Source organism: Lucilia cuprina, chromosome 4 (genome assembly GCF_022045245.1).
Source record: "Lucilia cuprina isolate Lc7/37 chromosome 4, ASM2204524v1, whole genome shotgun sequence".
NCBI lineage: Eukaryota > Metazoa > Arthropoda > Insecta > Diptera > Calliphoridae > Lucilia > Lucilia cuprina.
Window position 1 is genome coordinate 632,765 of NC_060952.1, and position 16,666 is coordinate 649,430.

General features: G+C 28.7%; 1 protein-coding gene across 1 annotated transcript in view; it reads right to left on the reverse strand.

The window, feature by feature from the left end:
- LOC111684599 (dynein axonemal heavy chain 10) overlaps positions 1 to 16,666 on the reverse strand; it is a 126,287-nt gene that overhangs the window by 94,675 nt on the left and 14,946 nt on the right. Inside the window, 6 exon segments of the mRNA XM_046948842.1 lie at positions 7,401 to 7,591; positions 7,657 to 7,784; positions 9,205 to 9,316; positions 9,368 to 9,756; positions 10,086 to 10,309; positions 14,945 to 15,141. Of these exon segments, the coding sequence (XP_046804798.1) occupies positions 7,401 to 7,591; positions 7,657 to 7,784; positions 9,205 to 9,316; positions 9,368 to 9,756; positions 10,086 to 10,309; positions 14,945 to 15,141 (1,241 nt within the window).

Sequence of the window (16,666 nt, forward strand, 5' to 3'; positions counted from 1 at the left end):
TCTTTGTCACCGATTTAATAGAAAATATTTTTGAAATTTTATTTGCATAGATCCTCCCTGCCTACCTACAAACAAACAGTTATAGCTAGATCATCATTAATTATGAATATTCTATATACGGAATGAAAATAACATTCATAATTTTCTATTTAATTTCATGTTAATTCCTACTTTATATATCTTTCTACAAAAATATTACATCGTAGTTTTTCGTACCTTTGAGCTCTTATAAGTCAGTTGCTTAGTTAAATCTCATCCGATTTAACCTTTTTCAACAATTAATCTTTTCTAGGACCATTTTGTATTATCAACATTTTGGATGTGTTGCAAATTTAAAAAAACTGTTTTTTGTTCTACTCGGACCCACTATACAGAAAAATAGTATCACTCTCTCTCTTTTTTTGATATATGCGATATTTTCGAGACACACTGTAGTTTGTAGATCGTTTGCCACGAAAATTTCACCTTTTGACGAGTCGGCAGCTGATATACTAATAAGAAATAAATTTCACCAAACAATGAAGGAAAAATATCAAAGAAAAACTTTGTTTTTTTAATAGTAATAGTTTAAAAACACTAAAAGATCGAAATGACGCGTGGTGTGTAACTTATAGATCCTGTAACTGAATATTTTAATACAAAATATGAATATGTTCTATCAAAATATAAGTAAATTCCAGAGTTGGGGGTAGTTCATTAAATATTTAGTGCACTAAGGTTTCCACTAAATCCCACTATAGTGGTAGTGAAACATATTTCAACTACTACTAAAAAAATAGTGGTAGTGAAAATTTTTCCACTACCACTAATGGTTAGTGGAAATTTTAGTTAATTTTGAACTACCATAAAATTGTGAAAATTTTTAACAGTCACTACATGAATGCTTTAATATACACTAAAACCTTAAAAAATAGTGTTTATAAAAATATTCCAAATAAATTGAAAATACATATGTTCAAAATATTTCTATTTCATTATTTTTGTTGTATTAAAGAAAAAATATGTACCAATATGTATTCAATTTGTTATATTAATATATTGATGAAATTTCCGTAATTTTTTGTATTATTATTTCCTTTTGTCTTTTAATTTTGTTACTAGTTTAATATTAGTATGAACTAATGTAATAAAGAGTATAAATTAATTCAATATAATGATATGTATTTGAGTTCCTTTAACATTAGCGAATCATTATATTTTTCCACTATCCTATTAGTAGCGAAAAAAATGCACTAAGCTGTAAAAAAGAGTTTTCACTATCACTAAATTAATTTTAGTGAACAATTTTTTTGTATCACTACCACTATTGCTTAGTGAGACTGTACTCTTTCAACTCACCACTAAATATATATTAGTGATAGTGAAAAATGTTGCACTATCACTAACATTTAGTGCAAATTTATTGCACTACCCCCAACTCTGGTAAATTCGGTAAACTCAATCGAGTTTTTCTGACGTCTATAAAATAAATTAAAATTACTTAAGCAAAAAATAGAAAACACAAATGTGAATTGAAACTGTAAAATTTTTAAACTCGTGCCATTTTTTTGTTTTTCACCCAAATACAAAGATTTTTTGAAAGATTTTCTGAAAGCGCTCGACGAGATCTTGAAAAAACATGCTTGGACATACTGCTTATCTCTTATAATATCCGAGTTATAGGCATTTAAAAATTTAGTTATACAAAATTTACCATACCTTGGTCCGCCTCAAATGGACCAAATGGACTCAATTTTTTCATGTTAGTTAGACAACAAAATTTTCATATACAAGGGATCAGAAAACTGAAAGCAGTTTTGGAAACCTCAATATGTTTTCTATTTACTCCAAAAGTATTTTCTCAGCCCTGAAAGAAATGTGGACCCTATGGGCAAAAATGTAAAATCCAATTTTTGGGATTTTCATTCCTATTTTTGGGAATTGCGGGATGCCCTTTGACCTTTTCAATTTTTTGGCATTTTCTTATTTGAAATGACAAATTTAACAAACGTTGAAGATTTTTCATATATTACATATTTGTTAAATTTCTAAAACTATGATTTATATCAAAATTTTAATAGGGTCGCAGATAGCTACAACAATTTAGTCCATGTTTATCCCTTAATATATTTTTTTAGTCAGATATGGAAATTCTCGACCCTTTACAAAAAATTTCAAGCCAATATCTCAATTACATTCAAAAATATGTTCATTTAAACCTGCATCCTTTAATATAATATTTTAGTAAATGTTAAATATTATATTTACCTATTTTCTATTTGTTTGCTTATCCTTATAATTGAAAGGCTATTATGCTTAAATTTTCAGAAATTTATAACTATTTTTTACCTAATTTTTTTTTCGACAGATCATTTCGTTCTGTTTCGTTTATGATCATGTAGGTAAAAATATACAGGTAATGATAATTTCGATTCATTCACTAATAAGAAATATCAATGACTGAATTACAGGTTATAGTAATATAGTCCTACATGTTAATAGGTAGACAGTTCGTAATTTTTTACTTTGGAATACCTGTATCGGAAATGAAAAGAATTGGTATATAAGTAAACTTCTCAGATTTTAAGTACCATATTTAATAAATCTACAATGAAGATTACATTAAAGTACGAAGAGTTGTGTTCCGTTTTATGGAGTGTATCTTCAAAAGGGCCAGAAAGAATTGAAGACATTTCAAATTATATAAAAACTACATATAGTAGAAAAGTAGACAAAACAGGCATATCAAAAATTGAAAACTTTTTGATGTAAAACGTAAGTCTGTGGATGGAAATCAAAAGAAATTTCGATTAAAATTTTGTAGTTGGATGGAAACTACTACGGAAATCTCAACTTACAACACATCAGCCGGAGCGCCTTGCAAGTCATACAAAGACTTATGTTCAAGGTCAAAAAAAGAGGGTCACACAAAAACTTTTTTCAATCTTAAATGAGGAAATTGCTGATACATTTAACGAAATGCTGAAAAAGGAAAACAAACCTATGGATGCCGTACATATTGCAACTATTCTTCCTAATGCATCACCAAAACGAAGTATAAATGAAGAAGTCCTGTCTTTCGGAATTTCACCACTTCATGCCAGAATACGATTTTTGGATTACTTTTTACACATAGCATACGACCTCAAATATAGAAGTGTGCCAGAGAATCTTACTAAATCAACAAAAAATAATGAAGAATTGAAAGAACTGAGAGCTGCGGAAAAAAGCAGAATCCAAGAAGAATTTAAAGCTCAGATGGGATTAAACATCGACAAACCACTTCCAAATGACGGTAATACGGCGAGAAGGTTTTTTTTCGTGACTTTGAAATTACTTCAAAAATAACTGGAATCGACAAGGAGTTGCTTCGAAGAGTTAACACTATTTTAATGGCACTGAATAGTAAACATAAAATTAATGGAAATCGATTTGGGGAATATACATCTGAAATTTCTAAATTACTTGTATCTCTGTATCCATGGAGGGAACTAACACCAACAGTACACAAAGTATTGTGTCATGGTCAAACAATAATTGAATCGAATATTCTTCCACTTGGAGAGTTAACAGAAGAAGCCCAGGAAGCGAGGAATCGAGATTTTAAGCATGTTCAACTTTTCAGCTCAAGAAAATGCTCCAGGAAGGAAGAGGAAGATTTAAAGGACTTATATTACCTTCGGGATATGTATACCGATATGACAGATTAGGAATTAACTATATAAGTAGGTTGTAAGAACTAATTGTATTATGTTTATTATGTTATAGTCTTTAATAAAATAATTAACTAAATAATTTTTAAAAATTGTCCAAATATTTTATTCAACACCAAATGTATGTTCTGTCATACTTAATACTAAAATATGAAAAAGATGAAATTAATTTAATAATTTTTAAAAATTGTCCAAATATTTTATTCAACACCAAATGTATGTTCTGTCATACTTAATACTAAAATATGAAAAAGATGAAATTAAAGATGAATGTAATTGAGATATTGGCTTGAAATTTTTTTGTAAAGGGTCGAGAATTTCCATATCTAACTAAAAAAAGATATTAAGGGATAAACATGGACTAAATTGTTGTAGCTATCTGCGACCCTATTAAAATTTTAATATAAATCATAGTTTTAGAAATTTAACAAATATGTAATATATGATAAATCTTTATTTATGAACAAAACTCAAAGAAATCTTCAACGCTTGTTAAATTTGTCATTTCAAGTAAGAAAATGCAAAAAAAAAAATTGAAAAGGTCAAAGGGCATTCCGCAATTCCCAAAAATAGGAATGAAAATCGCAAAAATGGGATTTTTTACATTTTTGCCCATAGGGTCATTTCTTTTAGGGCTGAGAAAATACTTTTGGAGTAAATAGAAAACATATTGAGGGCCAATGTATGGTAAATTTTGTATCACTAAATTTATAAGAGATAATTATAAGAGATAAGTAGTAGTAGTAGTTTCAGAAAATATAAAAATCTTTGTATTTGGGTGAAAAACAAAAAAATGGCACGAGTTTAAAAATTTTACATGTCGTAGGTACCCTACTTTGAGCCGCCACAGCTCCGTCCCCGGGGCATCCTTGGCTACGCTCACGCCAAATTTTATCCCGATCGGATCAGCCGTTTAGAAATGCCAGATTTATTTCCAAAAAATTTCCATTCTGCCCCACTGTGGTATGTAACATTAAAATATCTCCGTCGCTAATGAATTTTTCACATTAGTTTGGTCACAAAATCCATGTACGTATTGCTTATATACTACAAGATTGAAATTTTTTAAAAGAGTTCTAAAAAATATTCACTGCAATATTAATTTCGATGTAAGTGCCGGTAGGTTCGTAGTTAGTGTTCGTGTCTGTCAGAGCAGAGGTCGGGGGTTCGATCCCCATTAGAGATATTGGTAAGAGAGTGTACAAAAGGACCGATGGAGGACTTAGTGAATTTGATAAAGAGATGTCAAAATAATCTTTCAAACTGCAGGGTATATCTACGCAGTTAGTATGTCTTTGTTTGTACAAGTGGGGTTGATTTGTGCAGTACACGTAGAGGGCTTATATAGTAGTCATTTTAACTTTCTATGGTTTGAATTTTAAAAGCTTTAAAGTATAAAAAATTGTTAACTTGAGTTAAATTTTTCAAGGACTCTCAGGTGAAGTACTTTTTATGTTTGTAAGCATGTTTGTGAGTTTCACAAAGTATGTGGTAGGCAATCAATAGGTCCTTATCAAATACTCCGCACACTCATACACATATGTACATTAGAGAGGCCCAAAAAATTTATTTTTATTGATATTATTTCATTTATTAGCGGACTTTTGTAGCTCAAAAGTATAACGGGAACCCTGCCAGAAATCAATTGAAAAGTGTAATATTGGGTAAGTAATAGAACATTTTGTCTGCTTCAAAAATTATTGTGTAATTTATATTCTAAAGAAAATTTGAGTATCAAATAAACAACTTATAGACATACTCCCGTATTTCTAAAGATATCAATCATTTTTTTTATTACGCACATTATCCATACAAAATTTCTCCAATAAACCATCAAAAACCTTATAAAGCATTTATGAATATGGGGAGATATTCTTTTCGCAAACATGTATGTATTAAATTTCAAATCGGCCCTATTTATTCAACATAAAGCATAGTGTATTTAAATATTTTCAATCTTTACGCATTTAACTTATTATCAGTATGTTATGCCTTAACATGAAAATCACGTTAACCCACTACGAACTTTTAATGAACGATAGCGAAAAAGATTGACCTAGTATCAAAAAATGCTTCGGGGTGACTTAATTTTATAGTCATGAGAAGTTTTTAGTTATTAAACATTATATATGAAATATCTGGAGGGAATTTCGTTATCCATACATACGTGAACCATATTAATGTATGTAGTATGTACATTAGATGCGCTCGAAAAGTGTAAATTCTTTATTTATTTAGGTGACTTAATTTAAGAAATGTGGCCTCCGGTAGGTTAGTGGTTAGTGTTCTAGTCTGGTAGACCGGAGGTGGTGGGTTCGATTCCCACCCGTAGCACTGGTTAAGGAGCGCACAACAGGCCCGATAGAGGCCTAGGTGTATTTCTTCGGATTTGATGTGTATACATCCTCCTTTCAAACTAACTAACTAACTAATTTAAGAAATATTTCTAATTCATATTAAAATAATTTTAAAATTATTTTTGACAATATTTGCATATAAAATCTAAAAAATGTTCGCAATATAATATAATCATGGACATTTGGATCACGACTCATTTAAATGGATTGATGAATACCTCGTGTATGCTACACGGGTCTGCGGATGATTAATCGAATGCCGCGAAAATCCCGAATAACAGAAATTTAGAAAAAAGTAGTTTTCTTTTATATTTTTTAACAACTTTTCAAACAATATTTTATTTTTATTTATTTTTTATTTATTTTTCCAAATTTTACAAATGTATCGTGATTGATATGACAAATCATGCTATATGTCCAATATTTATCACGTGATCCATTATAAATATTGATACGAACTATGTATTATAGAAAATTGGGGATTTCTGTGATATGGAACACGATTCATCAATATTATATGCTATTAGGGCGGGCTTTACAGATAAAGATAATCTACATTCTTTGTTTAAAACTAGTTAAATATATGTTTTGTGTTTTTCAGTAAACTGTAACGCTACGAATTATCTTAGTTTAACTGAGTGCTATTGGCCAATTAAACTTCTGTTATAAGTGAGAGCACACAAGAACAATAAAACAATGATTTCGGAAGAAGAAAAACTTAATATTTTAAGTAAATTGCAGTTTTCTAATTTGTTTTATTTTATTTATTATTTTTTTAAATGTTTATTTAAAATTATTATTTGCAAAAAGCAGCTGTTCATTGTTTATGTTTTTGAGTGAAAAGCTGGCAATACTAACAAAGTTAACTGAACTTAAATCTATAACTGAAAAACACAATTATCGGTTAAAGTCCGCTTAAATTTGTTCCGAGCTTAACCTAACAGCAAGTTAAGCATAGTTTAACTGATGAGTAAGAAACCCGCCCTTATTGTTAAAAATGTTTGAATTTTCTTTTGATTTTTTTTCACATTTTTAGGTTTAGATCGATGAAATGTTCGCGAAATTGTCCGGATGTTATGAAGAATAGATGTTTTACTATGGTTGCTGATGTTTTGTTCTTTAAGATTTTGTTTTTTAACATTCAACAAATTCAGACTTTTTATGAACTTTTAATATTCCTAATGAATACGGTTTGGAAAAAAAGTCATGTTGGATTCATAATATTTATTACCAAATTTTTTTTTTCCAGATATGAATTATTTTTATCTGTGTATATGAATGTTGATGGGTTTTGTTATCTTCAATGTTTTTCATTTTTAATATTTTTTTTTTCTAGTTGAAAAGTACTTACCGAAATATTTTTTCAAAACATACAATATTTTTAACCTTTTCTGTAAAGACATTGGAAATTTGGCATAGCAAAACCTGCATTTTATCGTCAAGGCAATAATAACTTGACATGGTCCATATGTGACGTAAACCCACCATAACATTCGGTATGAGGAGGGTAGTCATTTTAAAGCTTTCATAGGAGCGTATTTTCTGTAAGAGGATATTTATGTTATGCAAAAGTGGTATGTGTGTTATGAATGTTTTCCATAATGTACCTCTAGATAGTCCGTGATAGTACCAACATAGTCAGCATTTTCTTTTGCCAAACGAAATTTGTCATTAATTTTGGTAAGAGTTTCCGACCAACGTTGTAGAATTTTTGATTGATTTGATGTTAGTGTATCTAAAATTGTAAAAAAAATTAAATACATATGTAAACATATGTATGTGTATGGAAAATTAACTTTTTATTTTAGATTTTAATTTCATTGGTTTAATTTCTGAAATGCTGATAATTTTCTTCACGAAATTCGAAAGAATAAGTTCAAAAAATTTATTGTTAAGAGTGGAGCCTAAATTTTAAATTAAAAAAATAATAATAATTATTGTGTTGAAAACAAATTTGTACAATTTTGCAAAATGTACAGTTTTATTTGAAGGAGATTTGGGTTTGCGTGTACTGATGAAATCTCTTGATTACAACAAAAATCAATGAAGCACACATCGTCACCTTAAATGCGCCTAACAACCAAAAAAAATTGACATTTTGATTGAAAATGATGCACAGCTCGAAAATACATATTGTCAGAAATTTAAGATAGTAAAGACAATTTTGGCAGAATTTTCGAATTAATATATTTTTATTTAACAGTTTTTTAAACTAAATTAGTTTTTAATACCAGAACATAATTCATACAATTTGAAAGATCTCGATTCAAATTTTTGTAAGTCAATTTTAAAAGGTCAAATGGACTGACCCATATTAAATTGAATAGTCAATTTCTGACAGAGATTCTTATATGGGAACTAGAGGCAAATTTGGACTAATCTTAACGATACATTACAGTATGCTTCTTGACCAATAAAGTAGGCTTATGTTGAATTTGTTCACGATCGCTTCATAGTAAACGTACTTTCTAGCAATCAAATATTTCCTAGATTTTCGAGGAGTTTTGATGTAGTTATGAATCGATATTAGGCGTTTTCAGCAAGGTTTGAATTTGCAATAAATAGAACATATGTATGTTTCAAATGATGACAATCCTCAATAAATGTATCATTGTTGTTAAATTCTATTGTGAAAAAATCATTTTTAAAATCACTATAGTTTTCCTTTTATTAAGTTTTTATCTCTCCTGTAAAATTTTGAAAACTGTTATTACGCCCTTTTGCATTCAGGTGATGACGTAACCCTCTAGTTAAAATTATTAACATTAATCACTTTAATTCAAAATTGGAAAAGCCAATGTATTAAATGACTTACTCCAAGTAAAATAGTATTCATGAATATTTAGCGCAGAAAACGCAGTGTTTTTCTTTTTAAGAAAATTTATAAAGCACACCCAATTTATTCCGAAATATTTAAAATATTTGGTAAAAATTAATTTGTATATTAAATCTGACTTTCTGGCAAATATATACGCTAAACTTTTTTAGTTTTATCTTAAAACCTATTTATAAGGATTTTGTAACTTTGAACTTAATGCAGCTATGAACTATAGTACTATTTCCAAAAATATATCAATTTTTGTAACCCTAAAATCTAAATTAAAAAAATTTCCCACTTATTAAGAAAAGTTTTCGATAAAATATATGTTGCTCACCTAAGACTGCAACTACAAAACCGGACTTTAACTGTTCCAGCAATGTGTTGAGTTCAATTTCGCGAAAATGCCATAAACGATACTCCGCCATGGGTGTAAATTCATCTAAAGGCTATTAATGATTATATTAGACTTAAAAAAAGCTAGTATAATTATTGATTACCTTCTCATCAAGAGTTTTAATTGTTTTTTTCATATATCTTATCCAGCCATCGACCACATCTTCTAATTGCTCTGGCGAGTACGTAGGTATCGAATTAATTTTCTTTACGTCGATTGGAATTCGCACTTTGGACTCTTCAAATTCGATATGATCTTGTCCAGGAGCTGCATATGATGTTGGCAAATTAAATGCCCAAACAATATGATTCGTGGTCCATTCTATTTCCTGTTCGAAATCTTTCAATTGATTGAAAAAGGCTTCCTTATGTGGTGGGCGTTTTTCCATAACATTTTCAGCTTCTATATGATGTCGTTTTACCTTTTCATGAGTTTCCCTAAGAAGCTTTTCCCACCGTTCTCCAATGGTGAGTGTTACTTCCGGTCGTTTATCTGATTACATATAAGAAGGGTTCACAAAACGAAATAAGAAGAAAAAAGTAACATTTAATATCAATTATGGTTTTAGTTTGTTCTAAGTTTTCCATGTTTCCGTTTTTTCTGTTTTCTTATTTTGTTTCAGTTTGACACAATCTAATTTTACGATTTTATAGGTACTTTTGGTTTATGTTTTTTCTGTTTATATTCTGTCTAATGTTTATTCTTTTTGTATCCTTTTTATTGGTACATTTGCAAAAAGAACACAAAAATAAACAATCAGTTTGTCTTTATTAAAGGTAATTAGATTTCCGTTCTCGTTGTTGAAATATTTTCACACTTACCTAAATCTTCATCTATGGAGCCCATAGAAACACTGTCTTTTGCTGCATCATCTGCGTTAATTTCCTCTTTTTCATCCTCGTCAACAATGTCACCATTTTCGCTACCATTGCCACTACCATTACGATGAGAAGTATTAATGCCTGATTGCCCTTTCTTCATTGATTTTCCTAAGGCTTTTTTATGTGCTTCAGATCTTCGTCTCGCAGCTAATTTCTCCATTTTCCTTTTATGTTTAAATGTTTTTTTTTTTGTTGTAATTTTTTTGTTAAACATTTTCATGAAACAATCCAATAATAATTATTGTTAAATCAGTGAAAAAGGGTTTATTTGTCGACAAGAGGCCAGCAGACAGACAAAAGTAAAGACGGATGAAAGTACATGTGTACATACACTCATTCATGCAAATAAAACGAGGGAAGGCAGTGAAAAAGGGCCAACAATTTGACAAAGGCACATGAAAAATATTTAAACCAAAGGGAGATAAATTAAAACAGAAAAAATATACAAATATATAATACATTAAACTAAAAAAAAAGAGCAACAAAAAATCTTAAAAATGGAAAATTAACACAAAAGTAATAAAAGCTCCTACTGATAAGCGAAACGAATTTAAACAAACTGGAAACAAAAACATATATAAATGGGAAATGCGGTACAGCGCACAGTAAAAATATATACAAAATAATAATAAAATCTGTAACACGTATAGTCCGATTTTAATGAAAAAAAGAACTATTGACCAGTTTAAGTTTTGAATTAAGACTTCATAGGAATTCGGTTTCATAGCTAGAAGTCAACAATTACACTTATTATCGTAGAACAATGTAGGCATATGTATCTTTACAAATCAGGAAGCGAAGATAATTATAAAATTATTTATTGTCATCTAAGCTCTTTTGTTATTTTTACATTTAAAAACATCTTGAAATATTTGATTTTGCGGTTACAAGCTGTTTTCTTTCTAGAACATTTACATAAATATGCAACGTTTACAGTAAATAGAATTATTTTTATAACCCATTTCAAAACTTAAAAATTCAAACACTTGACAGAAAATCTTCTTTACGTATGTAAAATTGGACTAAACGTTTAGAATGTAGATTTATTGCTATTTGCCATTATGTACCACTGTGCCGCGAAATAAATAATATATGTATTTGAAAAAGACATTAACAAGAATACTTTTTTGTTTTGTTTTTTTTTCAAATTTAGAAAAAAACGAACATGAGTTTACAGCAAAGAAATGTTTGACATTAAATTAATTATGTAGTAATATTTGTTTTCAATAAAAACAATATGTACCATTATTGGCTTATTAAATCTCAATAAATGATTTATGCTATTTTGCTTTCATATGGATATTTGAAGGATCGTTTTTCCTAGAAATAAAATATTTACAGTTTTTATTACATTCTGTTTTCATATACATATGTATGTATGTATGTATGTATGTATGTATGTATGTATGTATGTATGTATGTATGTATGTATGTATGTATGTATGTATGTATGTGCATTAGACCGACTCACAAAAAGTGGTGCTTGAGTTACCCTTCTCAAAATATTTGAGCTAGAATATCGTTTTTCTTAAACAATATACATATATAATATGTGGTATCATTAGGAAGTTTTTTGAAGCCAAGTCTAGTGGTGCACAAAATTTGGAAAATTGCTCAAACATTTTATTTTTATTAGTGAAAACAATTTCTAATATTTTGGAATATGACAATTATGAGCATATGGTTTTTTTCTATGTTTCAAAAGAAAACAAAAATTAAAAAAAATATTCCAAAATACTTTTTTAATTTCACGAATTGACGACGACAGTCGCTCTAATGTACATAAATATGTGTACGTTAGTCTGGCGAACGTCGTATGGAAACGTATACAAAACATAAATTTGCCCAACAATTCACCAAAAAGTCAGTGCAGCCAAAATATCAGTGATTTCTATTCGCTTTATTTTGTATATCGTCACAGATGTACTCTTTGCAATCGAGGATAAAGACAATCACTTTAGTGTCATTTTGTAAACGAGACAGTGGACATTTGAAAACAAACTTAAGCTTTTTGCTGTCTATTCGTATTCTATAGGGTGACTAACGGTAACTCTAAATGTTAAGTTAAATAAGTAGTTAAGGACTTCCGAACTGCTGAGTGCATAACCTACAAACAATTCTACATATACAAAATTTTTTTGAAAGTTAATACAATGTGTATTATATATAGCTCATTTTAAATTCGCCTATGTTCTTTTGTGTTTTATTTTCGGACGAATGCTTGTGTTGATGAGTTACTACTGATTTCCTTTATTTATTGTTGTTTTTCCCTTTTTTTTGGACACAAATATTCATTCATTCCTTTACTCTGTTTGAGGATGGCAACTTAAATCTTACAAAGAATATTTTGTGTAAAAAAATTTCGCAAAGACCAAAAAATAAAAGAAGTACTTAATTGCAAAAGAGTAGAAAAATCCGATTAAAAAATAACTGAAAACCAAAAATAAAAAACCTGAAAATAAAATTACCAATAACACAAGAATAACTGAAAAGCAAATTTCCCTTATCAGATTTTTTTATTGTTATTTAAACATCACGTACAAAAAAGAGACTCCCTAGGTTTGTTCCTATACAAGTGAAAGAAATATAAAGAGCGGCGTTTCATGTACAAAAGTCACAAAGATTATATACTGAAGTATTTTAAGGTTATTGATTTGTATTTGGAAGAGTATTGTTAATGATACATAAATAACAAATGATGACTTGTTTATTCTATGCAAATATATTCACTATGCTATGCTATGCACAAACTATCTTATTTGTTCTTTTTGATATGAAACATCCCACGCTTTATTTGTACCCAATGGTACTACCCACCATCCAAAAAGATTGTACTGAGATCAGGATTATTTTTTATTTTGTCATTTCATTAGCAACACATTGATTTATGTTCATATACTATATATTTTGAATTATTATTAAATTAAATTCTTAATTAAATTCTGTATTGAGTAGTTATGTATGATATTGATAAAAAATTAAAATATCATATTATAATTAAAAATTCTATCATAAAATTTTTTTCAAAAAGTACCTTTTGCAGAACGAAAAAGCGCCAAACAATTGTTCTCGTCTAATCCGGGTTCAAAAAGTACTCTTTAAAAATGAAAAAATACCTTTTATGGGGTTTCACCTAATTTAAACTCTATATATTTTATATTTCTAGGTTCAATATTAGAAAAAATTCAAAAAGTACCTTTTGAAAAACAAAAAAGAGTATCAAAAAGTTTCCTTTATGTGTTCTCACCTTATTCAGACTCTACAATGTAGAGTCTGAATAAGGTGGCGCATTTACCCCATCCATGGGGTAAATGCGCCAAGGGGATGGGGCAGATTTGTCATTAGTAAAATAAAAGAAAAAATTACAAAAATAAAAACTTATTTTCCTGTTTTATACCTTAATTCATTAAACAAAGTATAATAAATCAGATATTTATTCTTTATTTCACAAAACCTAACAAAAAAAAATTAAAACAAATTATTACTGATTTTTTCTATATGTTAACCAAATTTTGTTCTACATCACAAGCATTCTGGGGTTTAGTTTAAATTTTTTTTGGGCTTCAAATTATATTATCGAAAATTTGATTATGTCTTATTGTTCACTATTATTGACATTCTACTTAATACTGACCAATATATTTTTTCTATCACAAAAACTAAAAAAGTTAGCACAGTGAAATATTTTCACAGCCCTTCGAAAAACAATTAATCATGTCTGCCTCCCATCATATGTAAAGTTAATGTTTCAAATTTTCAGGGATGATAGATAATCGATAAACGAAATAAAAATTTATTAATGCGATAAAATCGATTACTCGGGTTTCAAGTTATTCTACCCTACCTTTTAAAAACAAAAAAACAAAAAGTTCACTTTTTCCGGTTCTCACCTAATGCCGACTCTACACATCTAATTTCATGTTTCTAGGGACTTTTGGTACTTTTTCGTTCTACAAAAGGTACTTTTTGAATTTTCTATAATATTGAACCTAGAAACATGAAATTAAGTATGTAGAGCCAGGATTAGCCCAGTACACATAAAAGGGGACTTTTGGTACTTTTTCGTTCTTCAAAAGGTACTTTTTGAAATTTCTATAATATTGAACCTAGAAGCATGAAATTTAGCATGTTGGGCCTTGACTATGTAAGAACTTGCAAAAAAGGGATTTTTTGGTACTTTTTCTTTCTACAAAAGGTACTTTTTGAATTTTCTACAATATTGAACCTAGAAACATGATATTAAGTATGTAGAGCCCGGATTAGTCCAGAATACATAAAAGGGGACGTTTTGGTACTTTTACGTTCTACAAAAGGTACTTTTTGAATTTTCTATAATATTGAACCTTGAAACATTATGTAGAGCCTGGATTAAGTGGGAATCCATAGAAATATGAAGCTAAGCATGTAGAGCCCGGTTTAATTTAGATCGTATAAAACGGGCTACAATTGGTATTTTTTTTTTTGGGTTTTTTGTAATAAAATTCGTAATGACATCATGGTGAAGGGTATATAAGATATAGAACTCTTACTTGTTATTTTTTTTAACTTTTTCTTTGAAATTTTATTTTCAGAGTCGACTTTTCCATTTAATTTATTTACAAAAATCGTTATTTTGCGGTTATATACTTATTTGTGTTTTTAAAACGCAAATATGTATGTGTTACAAATGAAATGACAACATTAATATAGCACAATATTCATGATACTAGGTATAAAAAACGTATAAACACTAAAAAGCAATATAGTCGACATTTTATAAAGATACATACATATAGTTATTTTTTTAAATGTTTACATACTTTTTTTGTTTGAGAGCCTTCATACGAAATTCCGATGGCTTAGAAAGTTCGAGGAGACCAGGAGCCATTTCTTTAACTTCTGTAGAATCGGCAGCGTTACGAGATTTACTTAGTGGATGTGTTTCACAATTTTCAAATTGTTCGCTTTCGATTAGCTTGGGTTCACGAAATTGAAATTTAATAGCATGTTTAAAGATCTATAAGCAAATAAATTATTGATTAATTACACTTAAAAAAAGCGATGAAAAATAAAATGCAGCGGTTCTCATACACGAATTCCATTATGGTATAGACTATACAGTACAAATATATTTTTAGATTTCTTTATTTTTTCAGATTTTCGATGTAAAAAAGCGCCATTTTTGATGTTCAAAATATTTTAATTAAAAAAACATGAGACAATAAGATTGCATTTTATTATTTCAATAATCGCAATAAGAAAGGTTTCCAAAACTTGTATTTTATACAAAATGTGTGAAAAACTGTTCGAGTTATTTTAAATTTTCTAAAAGCATGTTCCTTGATTTGCATGTTCATACAAATCTATTTTTATATAAAATTCTTTGCAAACTGTTTTTGTATACATATTTTATTTACATGTGTTTTTTACAACATTTAGCACATCTCATTACCTTTCCCATCGATTTTTATAAATTTTCATAAATTGACAAGTATTGGAAAAGCTGGTGTTACGGCTTAATGATCAACGAAGACCATGATACATAAAAAATTGTGCAATACTTGTATCTTTGAAATAAATTATCAAATTTGAAAATTATTAAAATTCCTCAAAAATTAATTGTAAAAAAATTAAAAAATATATTTCTCGTTTAACGGTGCACAGTGGTATAGGAAAAAAAAAGAAGGAAATAATTCGGTAACTTCTAAACGGTTAATCCGATTTTAATGAAATTTGGTATGCACAAAAAGGAGGTGTTGTCGAGTTTAGGTTTTGAATTTGGACCTTATAGGCCAACCAGGGGCCCGGCGGGGGGTCCTCAAATTAGGACACCTCGGCTATGTTAAATTTTTAAAACGATCCTATTTCTTCATTTGAGTTCCGATTTAAAAAAAATTTCGTATATAGAATCTCCTCATCGAGCACTATAAAAAATGTAAATTATCTCTTATAGTTTAGGAGATATTCGCATTTGAAAATTAAAATTTTAAAATTTTTACCGTTCTTACTTTAGTTTTTTGATAATAGCGGGTCCAAATATTCCCGATTTTCGCCATTTCTTTTTTTATTCGCTTAACAACAAGTTTATTATCAAGCAGTGAAAGAATTATGTAAAAATCATGACTGAGTCCAAAGTTATAGGCATTTTAATTTAAAAAATTAAAAAAAGGCGATTTTTTGCCATTTTTTTTTGGGAAAAAGTATCTTTTTCTTTTTAAGTTATCTAAAAAGTTTCTAAGAAGATGTATATAGAATTTATACTTTTTGAAAAGCTGACTTTACATAAAATATGATAAATGAAACAAAACCTAAAAATTTTTGATACCGAGGGGACCAGGACCATCCAAAAAACCCAATTTTTTTATAGAAAATTCAATTTTGAGCAAAAATTCTCAAATCGCATAGTTGATATCAAATTATAGTGACCTGTTTTATATGACCCAATATGTTCTTAATCATTTTGTAACGGGTTTCGATAACCCCGCCCCTGGTATGGATATAATAGGCAAAAAACCAAAAAATCCCATTTTTGGGATTTTTTA